Below are 19,578 nucleotides of genomic sequence, written 5' to 3'. Positions count from 1 at the left end.
GAATATCTTGGTTGTGGAAGGATAATATATGATAACCTTAGATGCTGTGCAATGTACTTATTTCAGTAAACTGGACATTTGAGATAGAAACTGACTTTGCACAAATGAGGCCATCGTTCACTGGTTCCTGATGCACCCTCACTGAAGTGGAAAAGTCATTGAGGTATACAATATATATGTATGTGTATGTATAGGTGTGTATAATGATATGTATGCATATGTATGTATAAGTTTTGTGGGGCCTGGATGTGGAGGGTGGCTGTGGTTTCGGTGCATTACACATGACAGCAAGAGACTGAGTGAAAGAATGTGGCTTTGTAGTCTTTTCCTGGTGTTACCTTGTGCACACATGGGGGGAGGGGGTGCAATTTTATGAGTAGAAGGGTCTCTCTTTGTTTCCTGGAGCTACCTCGCTGGCAAAGGAAATGGCAATCAAGTATGATAATTATATATATTGCCAGAGCAATTCACCTGTGCCTATGATAGAAAACTGTTATCCAAGCCGGAATAGACTTTGAATGTACAGAAATATTCTGTGGCATACTGAAAACCATCTGAGTAATCAATCTTCCAAGGTTGTAATCAAAAGTTCTTCCTGCGAGCATATTACAAAAGCTATTATCATGCCTTAGAGTAGTGCAGTAGAATCACTTTTTTAGTATGTAAGGCATGTGTACGTGTAGGAAGAGAGGAAAGTGATTGGTTCTCAGTGAATGTAGGTTTGCGGCAGGGGTGTGTGATGTCTCCATGGTTGTTTAATTTGTTTATGGATGGGGTTGTTAGGGAGGTAAATGCAAGAGTTTTGGAAAGAGGGGCAAGTATGAAGTCTGTTGGGGATGAGAGAGCTTGGGAAGTGAGTCAGTTGTTGTTCGCTGATGATACAGCGCTGGTGGCTGATTCATGTGTGAAACTGCAGAAGCTGGTGACTGAGTTTGGTAAAGTGTGTGGAAGAAGAAAGTTAAGAGTAAATGTGAATAAGAGCAAGGTTATTAGGTACAGTAGGGTTGAGGGTCAAGTCAATTGGGAGGTGAGTTTGAATGGAGAAAAACTGGAGGAAGTGAAGTGTTTTAGATATCTGGGAGTGGATCTGGCAGCGGATGGAACCATGGAAGCGGAAGTGGATCATAGGGTGGGGGAGGGGGCGAAAATTCTGGGGGCCTTGAAGAATGTGTGGAAGTTGAGAACATTATCTCGGAAAGCAAAAATGGGTATGTTTGAAGGAATAGTGGTTCCAACAATGTTGTATGGTTGCGAGGCGTGGGCTATGGATAGAGTTGTGCGCAGGAGGATGGATGTGCTGGAAATGAGATGTTTGAGGACAATGTGTGGTGTGAGGTGGTTTGATCGAGTGAGTAACGTAAGGGTAAGAGAGATGTGTGGAAATAAAAAGAGCGTGGTTGAGAGAGCAGAAGAGGGTGTTTTGAAGTGGTTTGGGCACATGGAGAGGATGAGTGAGGAAAGATTGACCAAGAGGATATATGTGTCGGAGGTGGAGGGAACAAGGAGAAGAGGGAGACCAAATTGGAGGTGGAAAGATGGAGTGAAAAAGATTTTGTGTGATCGGGGCCTGAACATGCAGGAGGGTGAAAGGAGGGCAAGGAATAGAGTGAATTGGAGCGATGTGGTATACCGGGGTTGACGTGCTATCAGTGGATTGAATCAAGGCATGGAAAGCTGTGTAGGTATGTATATTTGCGTGTGTGGACGTATGTATATACATGTGTATGGGGGGGGGTTGGGCCATTTCTTTCGTCTGTTTCCTTGCGCTACCTCGCAAACGCGGGAGACAGCGACAAAGTATAAAAAAAAAAAAAAAAAAAAAAAAAAAAAAAATCTGATGACATCTTGTCTAATTCCAGAGGCATGTGCTTATGCAGAAGATTGCAAAGGATGCTTTACTGGTGATACAGACATATAATATATGGTAAATCCCATTAATGAAACCTTCAAACCATCTTGTCTGGAGGACACTGTTGACAAGGTACTTTTGCCCCTGATAAAAACTGACGATGGTCATATCACTATGAAACTAAATATATGATATTCTAGGGTTTATTAAAAGGAGTGACATTCGACTCATTTAGAAAATATACTACGAGTGTAGAATAATAAAATGCTGACCTTCACCAGTCATATAATACTAATGTTGCTAAATTTACAAGATCATCTGCTAGTCTACAGCATGCCATGCATTACATATATGCTAATGGATGTACATGTTTACAACTCACAAATTCATTTGGGTTTCTTGTCCATGATCTTACAAAACCCTATGGTTAAAATCTATTGGAGAAACATAATACCTCTCATCTAGTACCATACAGCCAAAGACTTCAATACACAAAAGATATGGCCAATCTACACATTATCTGAAAAATCCTCATAGCTTCATGACAGTTCCTTCCCTCAGGAATAAACTAACTAAAATGAGATGCTATACATGATTATGCAATGAAAGTCTTTTTTATACAAACTGAACAATTTCATAAGTTCTATCATCTTGAAGGTGCAAAATCATATAACTCCAGGACTCCCTTTATGGAGCTCCTAAACTTCAAAGTTTTGCTACAATTAGAAACAGGACTGATGGACTCTTGCAGTCAGAAATTCCTTAAAGAAACTGTACTCTTTTCCATCCATTGACAACAATATCCCTTTACTACAGAAGAATTTTTTAACTGTGCGAATAGCATTTGCTAGCAAAATTCAAGAGATAAGTAACATATATACAGTCACTACCAAAGTTAAAACACCTTTCAAATGAATGGTCAGTAAAAAATGGTATCTATGAATATATAAAAAAATAGAATAAAACTATTTACTGTTATACACAAGCATGGTACAGGTAGATATGAGATATGGAATGCTACAGATAACCGAACAGAAAAAGTGCAACTCTAGCTTAAAATGAAATTATTGGTCAACAAAACTGAAGTATCATAAAAATGACTATCATATGATAATGTTCAAATAAAGAATGTACAAGGTTTGTGAATATTTGTGACTGATGATGCAGAGGATATATGCACATGATCTACACCACTGAATTGGAAATGCCATAATGGTAATACATAGAAAGAAAACCATATCAAGTGGGTAAGTCAATTTTGTTCTTGCAGCATACCCTGTTCTTGAGTTAATCAATACCAATGTAAAATAATCAAGAAGTAAAATCCATTACAAAAGCAGAAAAATTTTAAAGTTCATACTGCCCTGATGGTCATATTGATTTTTTTTGCTTACTGTGTGTTGGAGTACTGGTGAAGTATATTTGCTTTTTAGGTTTCTTTTCCACATGTCCTTCCTTCAGTCCATGATATTTATTAATTTCTGCAATTGTTGCATTAAGTTCAACACTGTCTCCATGTGTGGATGCAATATCACAGAGGAGCAACACCTGCAGAGGCAGAAACAATTGTTACTTGGCACTTGAAAAATGAGGATATTTGAAATGCCATTTTACTTTACGTGAAAATGTGTCTGTATATATAAACAGATATGTAAGTTCTGAAGAGACAAAAGCTTCTCTCTGAAAGCCAAAATCAAAGGAGCCTCAGCACCATTCTAATAGAGATCTTCAGGATAATCAGGGTTTGGATTTTCCAACCCTCAGTCTTTCAAGTGAGCTAACCACCCAATCATGGCAGCTGAAGCTTACTCATTTTAGGCCTGACCTTGGTATATTGGAGACTGCAACAAAGATGATATTGTCAGCCTACTTGGTCCCAGCCACTAGCAGTCCAATCAATTTGTAGATCATGAAAATCTGTTAAAGCTGGAATACCTCCAAAAAGTATCAGTGCAGGATGTGAGTGAAGGCTACTGAAAACATACGTTTAACTTGTGACATGTTGGGAGGGTTGGTACGTGTATCCTCACAACCCCCCACTTGGTATCCAATACAGTGAGTGTTGCCATATGGGAACGAGTTTAAGTCAAATGACTACCACTACATAGTGCGAGGAGATTGGTGATACAGCTGGTGATCTACAACCTGCAGTTTAATATAGCAAAAAACTTCCAGAGATGACAACTAAATCCAAAAGTAAAAGAGAATACCCTTAATGGTGATTCAAAGGCATACTGGAATTTATCTCTCCTAAAGTAGGAATTTCTTGAGGCCTACAGGGTAGATCTATAGTGTCTAAACATAGTGCCAGCTGACAAAACTGGAAGAAGAGTGCCCAAGGCTACATTTCTTGATTTCCTCTAAAGAACAGGTTTCTGAAGAGGGCTTCAATAGAGGTCTCCTTCCTTACATCATGTGCTATTGCAAAAAGATCATGTAAGTAAATAAAATGTGCTTCTTAATCTATTTAGAGTTATCCTTCGGAGAGGAGATTTGATGTTTCAGGTTGCACAAATAAATGGCCCCCCTCTATAAACACTGGTGAAGTAAAAAAAGGTCAACAAAAAGCATGCAGTACACTTCCCTTCCAATAAAATAACTGTAAGAAAAAGAAGAAAAATGTGCTAATCTTTGGGATGGGAAAAGCCTATATGATAGCAAATATCAGGCACGTTGTTAAGATGAGATTTAATACAATTGTATGAGCTGCTAGTGAAGATGAAATGAGTTAATGACCTCATCTCTCTGGCAATCTGTAATTAGATGAGGGCAGGCCTGAAACAAGCAAGCTTCCACTACCACAATTGAATAGTTAGCAAAGGGTGGGTAAGGATCCATAATTGATAACACTGAGGGCTGGGGGTCAAAACCCTGATCACCCACAAGATATACAGCAGAATCTCTCTCATACTTGTGGGAAAAACCATAGAGGAGAGAAAAACACGTTAACTGTCATCTTATAATCTACGACATAATCATCTAACTTGCTTAAAAGAAGTTTATATTCAAAAGCATATGAATGTAGGGTATGTATATAAGTACCATACTTAAAAGCAAATGAAAAACAAGATGGTTAAGTTTGACAGTTGTTTGAGTAAAATATGAATAAATAGCAAAAAGACAAGTAAGTTACAACATATGAAGTAAATGGGATGCATTACCAAAAGTATGGGAACACAACAGCTTAGAAATCTGAGAAAAAATTAGAAGACAAGCACACAGTTGGTGCCATAAGGAAACTGAAAATATGAAGAACTTATGGCAGCAGCTGTATTGTCTTTTGGCAGTTCAACTTGAAAGAATGCCTTTCCAAACTTCATATTTACTGTACACTTTAAGATCTGTAACAGGTTTATAGTGATGTGTACCATTGGTAAGGTTTATAGACTGGCGCATTCACACCAGTAAGGCGATGGTAAGCTATTATAATGCCGAAGGAAGAGCTGTTTTTAGAAATGTGAGAATGGAGGTCAAAATGAGAAGGGTACATGAAATAGGGAAAAAGTTAACTTTGGGGGTAATGCTTGATAGAGTAAAAACAAGAATATCAAGATGGTATGGATATGAAAGTTCATGTCGAGAGGGGGGTGTACACAATCAAAGGTAGCAAGGATGAAAATAAGATCAAGAATGAGGGAATAACAGAATGGGGAATTTCATGTGGGGAAAATTATGGAAATGTGCTATGACTGTGAAGTATGGAGGTGGTTCCATTAAGACCAAACTGCTTATATTACCTGAATATAATAATTCTCAGCACCCCACATGAATCCACTGGTGCTGATCAAACCCTGAAGCATTGAGACCAATATCTGAAGCTTTGACTCACGTTCCTTCAGCTTGTTCTGAAACCTAGAGAGTAAAATGAGTAAAGATAATCACATATGACTTGATACAATCCAGGATTTTACACATGCACATATGACTGTAACTGGTCTATTGCCTGAGCCTAAAATACAATCAGATTTCAGCTAAGCTGATCTCTTCATTATAAGCTTCAGAGTAAAATAATCCACAAAACATGATCAGATGGTTTGTATCTCTCACTGCTGCAGTCAGTAGGGCAGCTTGAGCCAGGGCATCCCTCTGCTGGTTTATCTTTTTCTGCTGCTGGCTAGATCAAGAGTTCTGGGAATTTATCTGCACTCGTAAACTATTCCATCAAGGGTTGACTCCTCTACTGATACAGGATAATTTTTAGTCACATCACTGACATGAGGTCATTAGCACCTTAACTGGTAACAAGATCAAGGGTGAATCTTTGTTGCAGCCTTCTGATTGTCTCAATTAACACTTTGTTCTCTTCGTATGATTTATGTTCAGGTAAAAAAGAAAAATGAGGAAAGAGATAGTGCACAGAAGCAGAAAACAAAGACAAACAAAATTACTGGATTCATTGCTGAGGTATTCAAATTCAAGTCTGAGAAAATAATCTTCACTTTTCCCAATTCACTGGTGTGTACTTATCTTTCATATCAATCTTGGTCAACTTATTCAGAAAGACATAAAATAGAGAGGACAGCAGAAAGCTACCAATGGTTCCCAGACTGAGTAACAAATCATATAAGAGTAGCCTTATCTAGCTTAGAAAACAGAAAATGAAGAGGTGATTTGGTACAGACATTCAGAATCATCAGTCTTTGATAATCTAAATCTGAGAAGCTGTTTAAGCCTAGATTTTCATCCGATTTCACTCATTCTAACATATACAAATTCATGGGCAAACAATTCACTTCAAATGGGGTGAAGTAGTTTTTTTTTAACAGCAATGATTTACCAAAGTAGGTGAAAGCAATACCACAGAAATGTTTAAGAGACTTGACAAATATTTGTTCAGGTCCATGGCTGACTTACTATTCATACCTTTTTGCATGCCATTATTTTTGCCTCCTAAACTACATACACTCTACAGTTCTTATTTTCCCATTTCCCACATCAGCAAGGTAGCGACAAGAACAGAGGTCCGAGCCTTAGAGGGAAAATCTCACTTGACCCCCTTCTCTGTTCCTTCTCTTGGAAAAGTAAAAACTGGAGGGAAGGATTTCCAGTCACCCACTCCCACCCCTTTTAATTGCCTTCTACCATTCCAATCTCCAAGTTTCTGATCACTTCCACTCTCACAAACAGATTCAAAACAACCCAGTAGCCTGCTGCTGTTTTCATTTCTTTGTATAAACTCAGATTTAGAATCAGAATAACAACCGTACTTGAAAACAATACTGGAAACACTGTGCTATGTTATGGCATTTAATGATTATTATACAGTGGTACAACTGGTTCTAAGTATAGTAAGCTATTTTGATAGGCATCTATAGTCCAAGTTTCTCAAGAAAGCAAGAATACTTTTTTGAAACAATGAAATACAGTGACAAACAGAAGAGGTCAAAATATATTGAAAGAGGTTCTCAGTTAGCCAGAATGAAGTTGCACAAAATTTAGATGAGTGAAAACTAAGGCTTGGTGCCAACCTAGGGTGTGATGCGATTCATCCAGTGTTTGATGACATCGACAGCTGTATTACCTTTAAACTATCTTACTGATCTTAACCCCTGGTACAGCATACAAAACTGATCTAATCAACCAAAAGCAAAAACCAAGTTGCTATCTATGATAAGTCTCCTGAAGAAAAACATACACAAATACAAATGAACTTACTGTTCAACAGCCTCACTGTCATTTTGTGTTGGAACTGTAATGTCAAAAACTGCTTCCCACTTTTCCTTGATTTTCTTCAGAAGGTCAAGATAATTCATACGAAGTTCTAGTATCTCTCTTTCAATCTCTTCCTTCTCCTCTACAGCACTCACTAAAGATTTACAAGTGTCAAGGTTGCGACTGCAGTGTGACAGCAGAGCACTGAAAATACAACAAGTGGGCAGAACTGATAAGTAAATGAAAGGCAAATATCAAATAAACAAGCTTTAAAAAATCAATAAGGAGATATGACTTTATAAGGAAACTGTGAACACAGTAAAAGATGGAGTACGGAGTCGGTTTGCACATGAAACAAACAAATCTAACAATCTTATGTGAATCATAAGGGTTGCAACAAATAATGTTAACATGGAAAAGAAGAGGAAAGGATTATGTAAAAGAGTGAAATTGTTATACTGGCACTGGGCAAATGTACTTAGGTATGAAGAGCTCTAGTGTTCGAAGTTTATGGATGAGCAATCTTCCTGTATAATGCAGTCTATTATTTAAAGTCAAGTAGCCTACATCCTACAACTAAAGAATAAGTGCATCAATAAACAAAACAAACTTCTTATTCTATTGGAAAACAGAGGTGGAGAGAAACAACATAGAAGTCTGTGAGGAGGAGAGACAGAATACAGTAGTCTACACATAATTACAGTTGCAGTGAAACTGCAGCAATAGGAAGAAGTTTTATGAATTATGAAAACCTGTTCTGAATGCTGTACAATAGGCAGAAAATAAAGTCTCTCCCTACATCCTCATTTTTTTCACATCTGCAGTTTTATCTATGACATCACTACTCTGTCAAATACTGCAGTCGTATAACCTGTTCTGGATGCTAACCGACGAGCAGAAAATAAAGGCTTTTCCTGCATCCTCATTTATTTCACATATGTAGTTTTCTCTATAATATCACTGTGTTCTCTCAAACACCTCTGTATCTCCTCAAATTTTTCATATTCATAGTATTGTACATTCTTTTATTTACTAAATTTCAAATATCTTTGGACTATGCCATTTTTCTTTGCTATTTAGCATATCTATTCATTGCAGTGATATGACCAACACTTATGAAGGAAGACTACATCTATGGTGACCCTTCCCTCCTTGGACTTCACGTATTTTCAAGAATTCCCCTACAGTTCTGAATGTTTGACACGCTATTTCCCAAAATTTTTGTTTTGAAGATTTTATCAACAGCATTTCACTAACTAACCCCTTTTCTGGGAACTGGTCCACACGGTTCTCCACTTCCATAGTTCGCAGGCTTCTGTTGACTGTGTCCTGCATCTGAAACATCACACAGGACTTAATTATTATGAGATGTTTGCCTTGAAAAATCCAAGTTGACAAATAGTGGATGACATGGCTGTTTTATGTAACAAATTCTACAATTGACATCTGAATGGCATGAAAACAATGAATATGCTACATATCAAAAGACATATCGTTAATACCTAAAAGCTTAATAGGAACTTTCCTGCATGTCTGTAAAATCAACAAAATTTGGGTAACTGTTAACTTACAATGGTTGCTCCCTGAGACCTAGTGTAGCAGAAATGTTTCACTTACAAAGAAACATTAAGCTGTGGGTAGTGGTTGTGCAGCATGAAATGTATGAACAGAATGAAAAATATATAACTGGATCTATTGAATGGGAGGCCTACATTAAAGGCAGACCTGTTATAATGCATCATAAATAGTGATCTGAAGGAAAAAAAAATATGCAACAGTAGCTGTTACATGTTGATTAGGATAAAAATCAGTACATTACCTGGATATTGAAAGCTGCTTTTTGTAATACATCTCGGACAAGTGTGTGATTCACTAAAGCCTCGTGTAGTTCATCAGTCTCTGCCATATGCTGATTTCTCTCGTTGTCTGCTATTTGCCTTGTTGTGTCTTTCTCTGCTGCAACAGCATGCAATTCTTTGCTTGCTAAAATTGTGGAAGTTATCACTTAACATGCTGAAAGTTTGACTTCAAAAATAAAAATTGCTAACAAGCTAAAATCATTCTAAAAAATCTTATGGATCAAATCATAGAATGCATGAGATAGCCTGAACTAATGCTAATCAGTATATGCACAAGCAAATCTTTCATATGATTTCGTGCGAACTTTATACCTTTTATCAGTGAATCAATTCACCTTGAAAAAACATATAAGAATATGACATCCATAAAGAATAATTTGGAAACACTTGAGCTACTGAACTACTTTGCACTTAATAAATGATCAAAGATCAAAGATCCTACCTCTACTTCTTTATATGATCTGATTTTTATCTATGTATTTATAAACGTCCCACACCCAATTTCTATAAAAGAACCCTGATGTTCTCCAGAACTTTTCTTAGGGCTCCTGCAGTCCAAGGCTGCTCTACTTCCAGTAGCATGGAAAAGCAGACTCCTTTGAGAGACTGTGCTTCTAATATTACAACCTCACAAAATGTGACTTCTCACTTGCCATAACCTCGAGCAAGTAGAGTGAGGTAACACCAGATGATCTGATGAAATGACTATTTACCATACACATTTAGAATCACGGCCACATCTTTTGTAAACATGCTGGATGTATTGTCAAAAGATGATTCTCAATATTCAGCATATATCATGTTAATATATGTTTGTGTATGTGTATGTATATGTGTATATGATGATGTGTATATGTATATGTAAGTGTATGTATGGGCGTTTATGTATACACATGTGTAAATGAGTGGATGGGCCATTCTTCATCTGTTTCCTGGTGCTATCTCATTGATACGGGAAACACCAATTAAGTATAATAAAAGAAATAATGATAATAAAGCATCCATAAGATCAAAACTAAATACCAAAAGCATAATCAAATGGGATTCCTGAAGCACAGATTGGGACGGAAAAATGCACTTGCATGAAATAAATAGAATAAAGAAATTAATGTAGCTTGAGATATACAACACTTAGAAATACATAAACTTAATAGTACATTGCACACATCCTACTCTAATAGTAAATATATACACTAGCATAGTTTGGGAAACTCACCATATATCTTTGCAGCTACATGTTCATCTTTTTGACTCTTTAGGTTCATTATATGATCCAAAAGAGAAGAGAGTTCCATATTCTCTTTAGCTGTGACACGGTCCATAGCTTCTACCAACTCTGTTGGCATTTTCATGTCTTTATCCATAATTCTTTCAATACAGCACTCAGTACCCTGACACTGAAATGTGAAAGATAATCAGTAATTCATTACTTATAGTATTATTTGGACAATGCTGAGAATTAGATGTAATTGTATAACATGAGCATTCACTTTCAATTCACTCTTCTTACACTTAAAAGGTTCTATCAAGAATCTTTACTTCTTCAGTAGCTTCAGTATCATCAACAAAACATACAAGAAAATGTCCATTTTCCATCCCTTGCAAGTCTAACTTCTCTATCTTTTTTGTCAGTGACATTCTTGACACATCTAGCTGCAAAGGAGACATAAATCATTTATTTTTCATCTCAATACTGAACTGTCTTCTCAACTCTCACTTTGTCTGTCACGTCCCCCTGTCATTATACAAACACTTTAATGATTAAGCAACAGTCCTCTTTCTTCTAACCTTGTGAAATATTAATACAGACTATCTCTGTTTGCTTCATTCTTGCCTTTTCGAAAAATGTCTGTATGCTTTGAGACGACTCCTTATATTTTCAGTTATGATTCTCGTGTAAATATGTGATATGCCTTTTTCCTAGTATGATCCCATATCTTACCATACTTACACCTCATTCTGGATCTTCAGCCTGATTTCCAACTCTGTAGCTTGATCCGTGACCAAGTTTTCTGAAAGCAAGACCAGTGAATCGGGTAAATGGATGCTGCAGCCCTAATTATTATGCATGCCATCGAACTGTGCTCTCTTGTACAAATGATGGAATATCAGCTTTCGTGTCATCCTACGATAAACAGTGATTATGGTCATTTATATCTACTTAGGGTAACTTATTTTTAAGTTTGATTTAGCTTTACTGCCTGCTGCCTAGATATAAAATATTTGTCTTTTTCTTTATTAAATCTTAATAGAAGAGGAAAAAAAGGGTAAGACTATCAATCAGAATGTACGAGTTATAAAATCAAAGGCAGAGCAAACCACTGAAATGGATATCAAGTTTCTAAACTCATCAAATATCTGCAAAAATCTAACTGAACATATCTATAAATCTATAGTAACTCCAAATATTAATTTTCAGTAAACTGCTAGGATTTTTCAGACCACCGTATGATTTGTTAATCTAACTGTGCGAATGTGACATGGTTTTCTCGCTGCTTTATCTCAAACTTGAAGAGTACCATAAATAAGATGTTTCTCACTGCCTTACTACATTTTCTATTGGTTATAATGCGTATTTCATCCACATTAACTGACTGCAAGTTTTCCCTGACCTTCATAGCCCTTACTGGTTTCGACTTATCTACCGACGTCTCCATCATTACATCCTAACTAACCCTCCTCTCATGTAATCACTAACCTCTATATAAAATAAAATACATGAAACATATAATTACAGAACAAAATAAATGGAACACTCTTCATAAACGCAGCAGCAACCGTTCAAGTTTTCAAATTGTTTACATCTGAGGCGTTCGCATACGTTGCCCTGGATTTCGCGTGATGTTCCTTTAACTATTAATTTGTCAAAATTTTGCTATCTATCTATCTATCTATCTATCTATCTATCTATATATATATATATATGTATATATATATATATATATATATATATATATATATATATATATATATATATATATACACACACACACCACTTTCCTGTATATCAGAAACAGTAGAGAGGAGGAACCTTGCCTTACTTTTAAAGCTGATTCTTTATATTAGCTGTTAAAAGCCAGTGAGGCAAGCTATTTTCAGCTAAACTTTCATGATTGTTTTCCTTTCTCTGAAGCACATTACCCTACTCTATATATTTTTGTTATGCCAATAATAAGTCTCCCACAGAAAACGCGATTTAAACACATGAGACCCTAAGAATAAATGACAAATCATCATTGCATTTGCATACGTATGTAAACATTCCTATTATTCCGCTTTATGAGCCTCTTTGGGGTATTGAATAGCGTTACTGACTATGACGCACTCATGAGTCCCTCGGCGTCGAGCCTGCTTAGCTTCGAATCCCCAGCGATTGAACCAGGGCAGGTGAAGCATCCTGGGTAAAACATGGAACGGTCTGTGGGGCCTGGTTGTGGATAGAGAGATGTGGTTTCGATGCATTACCCATGATGGTTAGAGAATGAATGTACGCAAACGAGGTCATTCTTAATTAAGAGACAAGTAATTCGATTTGACTTATCTGATTTATGTATAATCATTTGAATATATATATATATATATATATATATATATATATATATATATATATATATATATATATATATATATATACACACGCCATCCATACTACTTCATTCACTCATCCATTATACTGTAAAGCATTTTCTCTATATCTTTTCTTAAGTTTCTTGTTTAATTTCGTGTTATGGTCTCTGGTTTTCCTAGCCTTAATGCAATTTTTGAAGAGCTGTACATCATCTACGTCATCATTCCGTTGTAACAGCTTAAGAGGCTGTGAACAAGTCTCCTTTTCCCTCCTTCCGCTTCCATGACGAGCAATTTTGAGACTTCTAACCTTTTCTCGTAACGTAGCTCTCTTGATTCTCCTACTATTTTTTATGACACTCCCGTGTGTGTGTGTGTGTGTGTGTGTGTGATTACCTATTCATAGAGGACATGTACACTCGTGGGATATTAACTGCATTGTTTCGAATGTTGCTTTCAAGCTTACGCTCTTAAAGGCCACAAATTAGTCCACCGAACAGAGCAGATCATAGTAAAACGAAAGAAAAAAAAGGTTTTATTTCTACCAACAAATAAAGAGCAGTAAATAACGCTTCGTTTTGAAAAAAGAAGAAAAAACACACCCCTCACATTTCACTGTTTTATATGCTTTCAAACGGCATATTCATTTTTCGTGTTATTCGATATTAATTCTTGTCCAACTCAAAAGCGAGTTGTTATAAATAAAAAAAAACAGTTTAATGTTGAAATCAACAGAATCCTCTCATATTCATTTAATAATTCATTACATAATCATATGTCAACATTTTATGTTCTGTAAACATTATCAAAACGCAAAAGACACGAGAAAGCAAAAAAAAGGAAGGGATAAAAATGGAATATTTTCAAATTTTTTTCATGGACAGATAAACAATAGACCATTTTGTTTTCGCTAGCAGCTGTGTGCTCAGCGTAACATGCTCCACCGATTTAGTCGCTGACCTTATTATTCGCTGGACGCAAGCGCTACCTTCATGATATCCTTATATCATTTATCCAATTATTTGTTATTGGCCCGGGACGCCCTTTCTTAGAAAGGATCCAGATGATTACTTTGGACCTCGTTCTAGGACGCTCCTTCACCTTTAACGCTGCGCCGCTAAAAGTAGCAGGGAAATGATGGACTCTTAAGGACTGGAAAGTTGGGGGTCACAGGAGGGGGAGGGCCATGTATGTGGGGGGGGGGGGGGTAGTAGTAGGAGGAGGTGGCGTTATATAATGGAGAAAGTGTTTTTGTGGACTACATCCAGGTACTGCACCATCATATACAGTGATTACAGCTTCTTCAGAGCTCAAAATGACTGAAGCTTCGAGGGGTCGAATCGGACCGAAGCTTCGAAGTTAAGTTCACTGCCGGCCTAAGACGCTGGTATATGAAGTTTATGTCTCCTTTTTCACCTTTTCGTTTTCCCCAAACTCTAGGCGTCCCCTAGAGGCGTGGCTGACTGCCGGGTGTACAAATTCACGAGAAATTTGGGTTTGGAAACCAAACATAGCAACTCACTCTCCCATGAGCAAAAACAAACACAAACACACACACACGCACACACATGGTATATGCGTGTTCTGTGCAAAACATAGACGTAATAAACTTAGTTTTGTGACTAAGAACAGGAGTTTTTTTTCTTTAACGAGCAGATACACCCTTGAACACGGTGGTACACGACCTATGAGCATGACGGTACGCGACCCTTAAATACGACGGTACACGACCCATGAACACGACGGTAGGATTCTTGACTATAACAGTACGACCAGAGTAAGACGTTACGACCATTCACTACAACGGTACGACCATTGGGCACGGCGTTACAACCCTTAAGGACAAAGGTATGACCCTACATTACGAAGGTACGACCCCTAAGCACAATGTTACGACCCTTTGTTTTTTTTCTCCTGGCTTTTAACCTCGCCCTTAAGAGTAATCGTACTCAAAGGGTTAAGTCGTACTCCTCAAAGGGTTAAGTCGTACTCCTCAAAGGGTTTAGTCGTCTTGCACAAAGGATTAAGTCGTCATACGCATGGGGTTAAGGCATCAAACTCGAGTCACTGTGCAACGCTTTTTTTCCTGGGTTTTAAGCTAGTTTTTAAAAGCATTACAGCATAGCCTTGCGTTATATATTCTCGGGATTTAGACCATTATATCATAGCCTTGAGCTATACACTTGTTAACAGAGCATCACAACAAAGAGATTAGGTCGTAAGCATCAGGTGCCAGGAATTATACACCAGGTGGCATATAATTCTAATCAGTTAGGCAACATATGTAGCCTGCTGGAACTACAATAATAAGTCCTTTTGCGTTTTCTAAGAAGTACAAACTCTTTCAGAACGACGGTACGACCCTAACGTACGTCGACACAACATTTGAGCAGAGCGATACGACCCTAGTAGGTTATAAATGACATGACCTTTGACGTTATAGGCCATGCCACACACCAATGGGTGCTCACAGGGTCGTTCCACAGTGTTTAAGGGTTGTACCGCCACGTTCAAGGGTCATTGCTCAATGGGAGTAAACTTGCAAGCAACAACCCTGTCTATTTTATTCTTGCCATTTAAAAACTCGACTCTACGACTTCGAGAATAATTTAGACAAGTTCGCTTTTAAATCCCTACCATGTATCCGTCAAGGTCAAAAGTTTAAGGATCATTGGGTTACTTAAGACCTCATTTGGGTACGGTTTATCTGCACTGACAACGGTTTAGCGATTCTATTCAGGCAAACAAATGCGAGGAGGAATGGCGACGTCTGGCAGTGCTAAGAATCCGGCTTGACGATCCGACTACACGAACGAAAACATTTTCGGAAAGAGGAAGGTAAGGGAATTATTCTTTTAGCTATTTTCTTTTAACAGTTCCGTGTGTGTAGGATTATTCGCCAGCGGGAAACAGAACTATTTCGTATCAAATGTAAAGAATGAAAATGTTCTGAGAATAGTTTAGAACCTGGATAATAATAATAATAATAATAATAATAATAATAATAATAATAATAATAATAATGATAATAAGAATAATAACAATTACGAACCTCAAGCTTTAAATGAAGATATCTTTATCATTTACCTTGATTTTCTTGATAGAAATTCGATTCACCAATGTATTACTTTCCCTATTTTCAGTGATGAGGAAAAATCACTCCTATACCTTACTAGTTCCTGAAAGAGAGAATGGCAGGACTTGTATGATCAATGTGAGTATAAATGAAAATGTAGAAAAAAAAATTCTTGTACTGTATACTTTGTAAATCGACCAGCACCTTTGACAGTAGATATTGTAAACCTTGTATGTTTTTGTTCAAGTAAAGTTTTGATGATTTGAGTTCAGATGGCCAGGGAATATTTAGAAAGCCATGTTTCTACTTTATGACAATTCTACTTTTTAGTCTCCTTAATGCAAGTCTTAATGAACTGTTAGAAAAAATATCCTCTTAAGTATAATAGCACAGATAGAAAGATAATCTCTTGAGTACGATACCTTCGTTGCGTCAGTACGATAACGTCTAAGTGAGGTTGCTAAGCTGTGATAACCGATCATTGTGCTGCCTCAGTACGATAGCCTTTGGAGTTCGATAGTTTACTTCAATACTATAACTTCTTCGTGCCGTAGTTTAACTGCTTTAGAGTAATAACTGCTTGAATACGGAAATGCACCTACTTCAATACGCAAACCTTTCAGCGCCGTAGTTTAATTGCTTCAGTATAATAACTTCTTAACGTAATTGTTTAGATGCTTTGGTACGATAACCACTTGAGTACGACAGTTTAACACCGGTACGATAATCTCTCAGCGCGGTAGTTTAGCTGCTTCAGTACGAGAATCTCTTAGCGGTGCGGTTTCACGTGAGTCTCCCATGATAAGATAACCAATTCTGTCTACTAAATCACTTCATTGAGCGAGTTCAGCTTATCATATTGAATTCCTACTGAAGGTACGATCAAGCAAGCCCCTTGATAAAATGTCTTTTCAACCTTACAGGTAAAACACAGACTATAAACCCTACAGTAAACACAATCACCAAATATATTATTCACTGATAACTAAGTTCATTAATCGTAATAAACTCTCTTGTACATGATAACTTTTTTAATTGCAATAACTAAATGAATTACCTGCGATAATGAAGTTTTATGAGTACAAAGTAGCAATATCCTCGGCCGATCCCACTTGTCTATCCATAATAAGCTCTGCGAGTCATGCATAGGCAGATAATGATATTTTTTTTTATACAGTTGATTTTGAGACACTGGGGACCTTGGGGATGAAATCTACACAGGTTTTTTGAATGAAGTTCATTGCTTCCCGGCTCATCGAATCAACCGACGACGAGAGAGCAACCAGCTTTCTAACTCAGCGCCTCAGCATAGCCTTATTCAGCAAAAAGAAAAATGTCGGGTTTTGCAGTTTAAAACCTCAGCGCAGCTATGCAACGAGAGATGGATGGGGTAGATAGATAAACAGAGAGAGAGAGAGAGAGAGAGAGAGAGAGAGAGAGAGAGAGAGAGAGAGAGAGAGAGAGAGAGAGCAGCCAGCTTTCTATTTCAGCGCCTCAGCATAGCCCATCCAGCTAGAGATGGGCAGACGAAGGAACATAGCATGCAGTTTCAACATATTTGTTTTGTATGTACACATTTTTCTAGTCTGAAGTTTTTAAGGATAGAAGAATCTAAAAAGTCAGCTGGGGCGATGTAAACCAATGGCTTCAGTTATTTGACTTGGATCTGACAGAGTTCGTAACAATTTGTAGTATATGTAAAAACATGAAAAAAATATTAGAAACGAAAAATAATACGGTGAAAATGTATCAAAAACATCGGGTCGAAAAGGAAAAAAGATATCAGGAAGGTAAACTAAAACAATAAAACGTACATGCGAGTGCAAGCGTGACTTACAATAAAAAAGAAATTAAAGTAAAAGAATGTTCTGAAGCCTCCGGAGTTTACATATACAACAATTTCTTGAACAATACGAAAACCAGTTCATAATCAAAGAGGTAAAATAAACATATCTATCTACAATATTTACACTATAAAAAATATGTATTTTGAGCGTCTAAGTTGAAATGAATTTACCGCAGATTTAGGGAGACTTGTAAGGTTCAAAAGTAAACATGCAACGCGGCAATAATCCGGCAAGTTATGCGAACGCTCAAAATATAAAGTATTTATGCAATTTTCTTTTGGTTCAGCTCTGACACGCTGTAAGATATTTTTAGACTTAATAGACTTTTGGTTGCATAATTCAATAATAATCTTGTCGCTTTTACATCTACAAAGGGCCAGCTAATTATAGGTCACTGACATAATCAGTGTGGAGAATATTTGTATCAATTTGATGATTCTTGGCAACTTCGACGCAATAAAATCTCACCACAATTTTATTCTGACATCAGTATATATATATATATATATATATATATATATATATATATATATATATATATATATATATATATATATATATATATATATATTGTGATGGACAATCGCATGTTTACCAAATGGCGTCCTAGCTTCGTTTCTTCGTTGTATATCAAGTGACAGTTATATTTCTCTCTTGTGTCTCCCATGATGATGTGATTATCACACGAAAGTGCACTTTGAATCTTATCGTGTTTCATTTTCCCCGGGGACTCATAGGAATATATATATATATATATATATATATATATATATATATATATATATATATATATATATATATATACATATATATAATTGCTCACATCAGGAATGCACTTTCAGCGTTGTTAACATTATTAAACATTTCCATTTCTGTATATCATTACCAGGTCTTATGTTCCACTCCTGTGGGGTGGAAAAAAGAAAAGAAAAAGGAAAGATCGGTGAAAGAACCGAGTGCATTTTCATGATATGCATTGGGGGGGTCACGGCCGACATGAAATCTGCTTTAAGGGGGGGAAATTCAAGAAAGAAAATTAGAGGAGAATTCAACAGTTAGGCTTCTTTTTAATGGCGCACTCGGTCAGCTTTTACGTGTAAGTAGAAATTTCTGGGATCGTCAGGTGAAGCTCCTTCTTCTCTTTGCTCGGCCCTGAATGGCTCCGGGTTCCCTGTGGCTTGTGGGCCACTCAGGGAGCATTGTCGCAGCCTTGAAAGGAACTTTTAAAGCTGTTCCTTTCACGAACTTCGAGGGCATTCCTTTAGCTTTTTGTCGATTTTTTTTTTTTTAGGATATAAATAATGATATATATCTTTTTTTTTCTTTTCAACTATTCGCCATTTCCCGCGTTAGCGAAGTAGCGTTAAGAACAGAGGACTGGGCCTTTGTGGGATATCCTCACCTGGCCCCCTTCTCTGTTCCTTCTTTTGGAAAATTAAAAAGAAAAACTGAGAGGGGAGGATTTCCAGCCCCCTGCTCCCTCCCCTTTTAGTCGCCCTCTACGACACGCAGGGAATACGTGGTAAGTATTCTTTCTCCCCTATCCCTAGGGATATATATATATATATATATATATATATATATATATATATATATATATATATATATATATATATATATATCCAGAATCTCTTGAAAATCTGACCGAACTTTTCAAAGGAGAAACACTTACTATAAATTCATTCTCGTATATGGAACGCATCATTACATACAAGTCTCGTTCGTATT

General features: G+C 36.9%; 1 protein-coding gene across 3 annotated transcripts; it reads right to left on the bottom strand.

Annotated features, from left to right (window-relative positions):
* Positions 1–2,038: 2,038 nt before the first annotated feature.
* LOC139762500 (uncharacterized) lies at positions 2,039–12,186 on the bottom strand. Of its 3 annotated transcripts, XM_071687464.1 has the most exons (8): positions 11,149–11,293; positions 10,900–11,013; positions 10,577–10,757; positions 9,321–9,484; positions 8,763–8,836; positions 7,505–7,705; positions 5,587–5,701; positions 2,039–3,397 (listed from the first exon to the last, which is right to left on the bottom strand). In XM_071687464.1, exons 2-8 carry the CDS (start codon positions 10,996–10,998, stop codon positions 3,221–3,223), a joined length of 1,011 nt encoding a protein of 336 aa, XP_071543565.1. In that variant the 5' UTR covers positions 10,999–11,013; positions 11,149–11,293; the 3' UTR covers positions 2,039–3,220. The 3 variants fall into 3 exon arrangements, with proteins under 3 accessions (XP_071543565.1, XP_071543566.1, XP_071543567.1); XM_071687465.1 differs by lacking the exons at positions 10,900–11,013; positions 11,149–11,293 and adding an exon at positions 12,096–12,186; XM_071687466.1 differs by lacking the exon at positions 11,149–11,293 and having other exon boundaries at positions 10,871–11,006.
* Positions 12,187–19,578: the final 7,392 nt, after the last annotated feature.

The sequence above is a fragment of the Panulirus ornatus genome, chromosome 43 (assembly GCF_036320965.1).
Source record: "Panulirus ornatus isolate Po-2019 chromosome 43, ASM3632096v1, whole genome shotgun sequence".
In the NCBI taxonomy this organism is placed as follows: Eukaryota; Metazoa; Arthropoda; class Malacostraca; order Decapoda; family Palinuridae; genus Panulirus; species Panulirus ornatus.
This window is presented reverse-complemented; position numbering and strand designations above follow the sequence as displayed.

Excerpts from the sequence above, each read along its gene's own strand:
- LOC139762500 (XM_071687464.1), bottom strand. The coding sequence starts at position 10,998 with ATGTCACTGACAAAAAAGATAGAGAAGTTAGACTTGCAAGGGATGGAA. Across the intron at positions 8,837-9,320 it reads AAGCAGCTTTCAATATCCAG|ATGCAGGACACAGTCAACAG; the intron begins GTAATGTACTGA and ends GTGATGTTTCAG. Across the intron at positions 7,706-8,762 it reads GACCAGTTCCCAGAAAAGGG|TGCTCTGCTGTCACACTGCA; the intron begins GTTAGTTAGTGA and ends TTGTATTTTCAG.